Source organism: Cucurbita maxima, unplaced genomic scaffold (genome assembly GCF_002738345.1).
Source record: "Cucurbita maxima cultivar Rimu unplaced genomic scaffold, Cmax_1.0 Cma_Scf00007, whole genome shotgun sequence".
NCBI lineage: Eukaryota > Viridiplantae > Streptophyta > Magnoliopsida > Cucurbitales > Cucurbitaceae > Cucurbita > Cucurbita maxima.
This window is the reverse complement of record NW_019272023.1, coordinates 5,397,684-5,402,069: the sequence shown is the minus strand read 5'-3', so window position 1 is coordinate 5,402,069 and position 4,386 is coordinate 5,397,684. Positions and strand designations below refer to the sequence as shown.

Genomic DNA, 4,386 nt, shown 5'->3' with positions numbered 1-4,386 from the left:
ATATATATATATATATATATATTCAAAAATTGATGGGACATTTGAAATTTAAAATAATAATTACCGAACCTAAAAAAATTCAGGCAATAAATTGTCGTTTCAGAATTTCACACGTCTCAGAAATATTTAACAGTTAAAAAAAGCATAGGGGCATAGTTGTCATTTCATATATAAATGGGTATTATTCTATTTAATCTTACTTAAGGAGTTATAATTGTGATTATTATTTTTTTTAGAATTTAATAATAATTAAAAATTTAAGCCAATATAAAGAGCTCCAAGCTTCCTTTCAAAACAAGGCCGCCGATTTTGGTCAGCAACGCGTAATCATAATCAGGAAAATTCCTTCTCTTCTTCCCGCCGCTTGCTTTTCTTCTTCTAATGAGATTCATAATCTGAGAGAGGAAGTGATTTCGTGTTAGAGCTTGTGAGTTTGATCTCTGGCTTGTCAATGGCGAAGAAGAACAGTAATTCCAAGAAGCAATGTTACATTTCAGTTCCATCTCAAATCATAAACTCTTTATCTTCTTCTTCTCTTCAATCCCTTCTTGATTCGCCTAAGAAATCTTCTAAACATTACGACAAGTATCTCAGTCTTTTCACTTACAGAGCCTCGAAGAAGCTATGGCTTCTGGCTATTTTTCTCTTTGGTTTTTTGGGGATGCTTAAGCTTACTTTTAATCTCGATCCTTTATTCGCTTATGTTTCGTACCCTTGCTTCATGTCGCAATCGCAATCGCAGGGTTTAGTCTCTAATGGGGCTTTGAAATCGGGTGTAATGGATCGAGAAAGAGAAAATGCTCTGAAGGATGAGAGTATGAACGATTCTATCCAATCGCTTCGGCCGATTTCAAATGGGGTTTTGAAGTCGGATGAGGGTTTTGGAGATGGAAATGAACAGCAGGAGTTCTGGAAACAGCCTGATGGATTGGGCTACAAACCGTGTTTGGATTTCAGCCAAGAATATAAAAAAACAACCACTGGAGTTATTAGTGAGAGGACTAAGTATCTGATGGTGGTAGTTTCTGGTGGGATGAATCAACAGAGAAATCAGATCGTTGACGCTGTTGTGATTGCTAGAATCCTCGGGGCTGCTCTGGTTGTTCCAATCTTTCAAGTGAACGTCATCTGGGGAGATGAAAGGTATATGAACACGATTGATATATATATTGATTTGAAGTAGATATCCATTTTTTTTGTCTATTTGTTTGATGAAATATCTAATTCATAAGAACTGAAATAGATTCTGTGTTTTCTCATATATCAGTTGCTAAGTTTGTGTTTGTGTGCTTATGTTTGATGGTTGCAGTGAGTTCTCTGATATATTTGATTTGGAGCATTTCAAGAATGTCCTGGCAGATGATGTTCATATAGTTTCATCGCTGCCATCGACACATCTGATGACTCGTCCCGTGGAGGAAAAATCGACTCCGCATCACGTCTCACCCAGTTGGATTCGGTCGCGTTACCTCAGGAAGGTGAGGATAATCAATGGAATTTTGGTGTTTGTTCTTCTTGCTGCCATGGCTTCTCATTGAAGTTCACTGCTAAAAGAATGGCTGCCTTCTTGAATGATAGGAAAAGAATCTGTTGATAACTGTTCTGCTAGTTTTCATTATATCCTTACCGTATAATTTACTCTTTTTCATCACAAAGCATCTTTGAAAATTGCTTTTAAATGTGTTACACAATACATTTGAACTAAATAGTAACTCATTCTAATGTTTGTAGAAGAGTTTTTGAGACCGTTCGTGTTGCCATAATGCATGGATATTGGATTGAAGTTTCGTTTCTCACTACTAAACCCGAAAGCTTAAATTGTTAGGCTAAAATTGTGAGACACACATCGGTTGGGGAGGAGAACGAAACATTCTTTATAAGGGTGTGGAAACCTCTTCCTAGCAGACGCGTTTTTAAAAAAAAAACCTCGAGGGAAAGAGTGAATGGGAAAGCCTAAATAGGACAATATCTGCTAGCGGTGAGTTCAGGTTGTTACGAAAATATATTTACTCTTTTTACGTGTGGGCGTGGATGTTAATTTGATTTTACGCTGAATAATTACTAGAGCAGTTGGTTTCGTGCATAATTTGAACTACAAGTGTAAATCTGTCTGTCTGGATTCCTACACAACATATATGCCCTGTCTTTTAAGGTTGACCAAACAGCTACATATTATCAACTAAAGCTTTTGTGTCATCTAGCTGTCGTTATGTTTTTTGACAGAGTTTTTATGTTCTTTGTCACTGCAAAACGTTTTGGTTAGTAGCTTGACGATATTAAGGTACGTGTGTTGAATTTCGCAGCTAAGACGAGAAGGGGTACTGCTGCTGCGTGGCTTGGACTCGAGGCTTTCTAAGGATCTTCCTTCTGATCTTCAAAAGCTCAGATGCAAGGTATTATAGGTTTTTTCTTCTTGTAAATAACTCTTTTTGATCTCTTGATTAGTTGTTTGTCGCTTAGACTCAGTCGAGTTGGACAATAACATATCGTGTTTTTATCGCTGCTGCTTTATAAGTAAATTTGCCATAATAATTCTGATGAAATGAGGGGATATCAGTGTTAATTGCTGTTCTTTTTCCTGTTTGTGCTTTAGGTTGCTTTTCATGCTTTGAGGTTCGCTCCACCAATTGTGGAACTCGGTAACAAGCTTACGGAGAGAATGCGAAGCAAAGGACCGTACCTCGCTCTTCATTTACGAATGGAGAAGGATGTATGGGTGAGAACCGGTTGTCTACCTGGGTTGAGTCCGGAATATGATGAGATGATAAACAACGAAAGAATACGAAGACCCGAACTCTTAACTGCTAGATCAAACATGAGCTACCATGATAGAAAACTTGCAGGCCTTTGTCCCCTGAATGCCTATGAGGTTATGAGGTAAAGATATCTTAACCATGCGCTTGTCATTGTTGATCATTTACTGTTTTAGGTTCTGCTCAACTAAATTTCGCAACGTACTCAGGTTACTAAAAGCGCTCGGAGCACCGGGGGATACGAGAATATATTGGGCCGGAGGGCAACCGCTAGGAGGAAAAGAAGCCCTGCAACCATTAATAAGGGAGTTCCCAAACTTTTACAACAAGGAAGATCTTGCTTTGGCGAGCGAACTCGAACCTTTTACGAAAAAAGCTTCGTTTATGGCTGCTATTGACTATATTGTTTGTGAGAGCAGCGACGTTTTCATGCCTTCTCACGGAGGAAATATGGGCCATGCCATTCAGGTACAGATTCTTCTTCTACTACTAGTTCACTGGTGTCGTGTGAAAACACTTGCTTCTCGAGTTCGATCATAAGATCATAACGAGTCGGTTGTTCGTTCTATTACAGGGACACAGGGCTTATGCTGGGCACAAGAAGTACATAACACCAAACAAAAGGCACATGCTTCCCTTTTTCTTGGATTCCTCACTCCCTGAAGCAGAGTTTAACAAGATCATCAAGGTGCTGCATCAGGACTCCCTTGGACAGCCCGAACTTCGAACGAGCAAAGTCGGCCGAGACGTTACCAAGTACCCTATTCCTGAATGTATGTGCAACAGCAGCTCTGATGCTCATACCAAATAAGTCAACAGCTCATCACTGGTACTACCAACATAGCGAAAAGCCTCGAACAATCAGAGTTTAAGTCCACAAAGCCTCGGAAATCCCGGGTTGATTGTTGGTGTCGTCTCGGGGCAACAAAGTACTGGAGGAAGAACATTTTGGTGCAGGAAGCAATCAGATAAAATATGCAGTTGTGAACCGAAGAATGCAGGCCAGGTTATATGTAAATGAGTGAGAGAAAGATGGCTATATTATAAGAGAAGTAGAAGGAATAGCATAACACTGTATAATTCTTTGATTCTTTACAGAATAAGTTATTTTATTGTAAACACCAATTTTTATTGTATGAAATGATTCGTTATTGTAATAACACTTTGTCAATACTTTTTAAAATCAATTAGTCCATTAGACTTAAATTTCAATTTTGTTTTGAAATTTACTTTAATTATAATAAAAAAATATTGGTTTGAGATAGGTTAAGCTGATAACTATCTTTCGACTAACCTAGCCTCCTCTGTCCCTCGGGACGAACAACGGGTAGTACTTGAATAGTCATCAGTTGCTCATCGACTATGCCTTTTGGTCTAATCTTAGGCCCTGACTCATCCTCTGTGGACGAACCTCGCGGAGGAACCTTTAAATTTTCGAGGAATTGGATTCTCGCCAATATTTGCATTTCTCAAGCTGACATTCTCGCTTCCAACCACCATCGCTTGCATGGGTACTTCCCTCTTGATAGCTCGTTGCATGACTTTCTAGATGTTAAACGTTGAGGGATTTGAGTTTTTTTTTTTTTTTTTTTTTTTTTTTTTTTTTTTTTTTTTTTTTTTTTTTTTTTTTTTT

At 38.3% G+C, this 4,386-nt stretch overlaps 1 protein-coding gene across 1 annotated transcript; it reads left to right on the top strand.

Moving 5' to 3' along the window:
* The first annotated feature begins 289 nt into the window (after window positions 1–289).
* On the top strand, window positions 290–3,936 carry LOC111482060 (O-fucosyltransferase 20-like). Its single transcript, XM_023127697.1, has 6 exons — window positions 290–1,143; window positions 1,310–1,478; window positions 2,304–2,393; window positions 2,594–2,877; window positions 2,963–3,221; window positions 3,328–3,936. The coding sequence occupies exons 1-6, from the start codon at window positions 452–454 to the stop codon at window positions 3,562–3,564; spliced, it is 1,731 nt and encodes a 576-aa protein (XP_022983465.1). The 5' UTR covers window positions 290–451; the 3' UTR covers window positions 3,565–3,936.
* The last annotated feature ends 450 nt before the right edge of the window (window positions 3,937–4,386 follow it).

Excerpts from the sequence above, each read along its gene's own strand:
- LOC111482060 (XM_023127697.1), top strand. The coding sequence starts at position 452 with ATGGCGAAGAAGAACAGTAATTCCAAGAAGCAATGTTACATTTCAGTT. Across the intron at positions 1,144-1,309 it reads GTCATCTGGGGAGATGAAAG|TGAGTTCTCTGATATATTTG; the intron begins GTATATGAACAC and ends TGATGGTTGCAG. Across the intron at positions 2,394-2,593 it reads TTCAAAAGCTCAGATGCAAG|GTTGCTTTTCATGCTTTGAG; the intron begins GTATTATAGGTT and ends TTTGTGCTTTAG.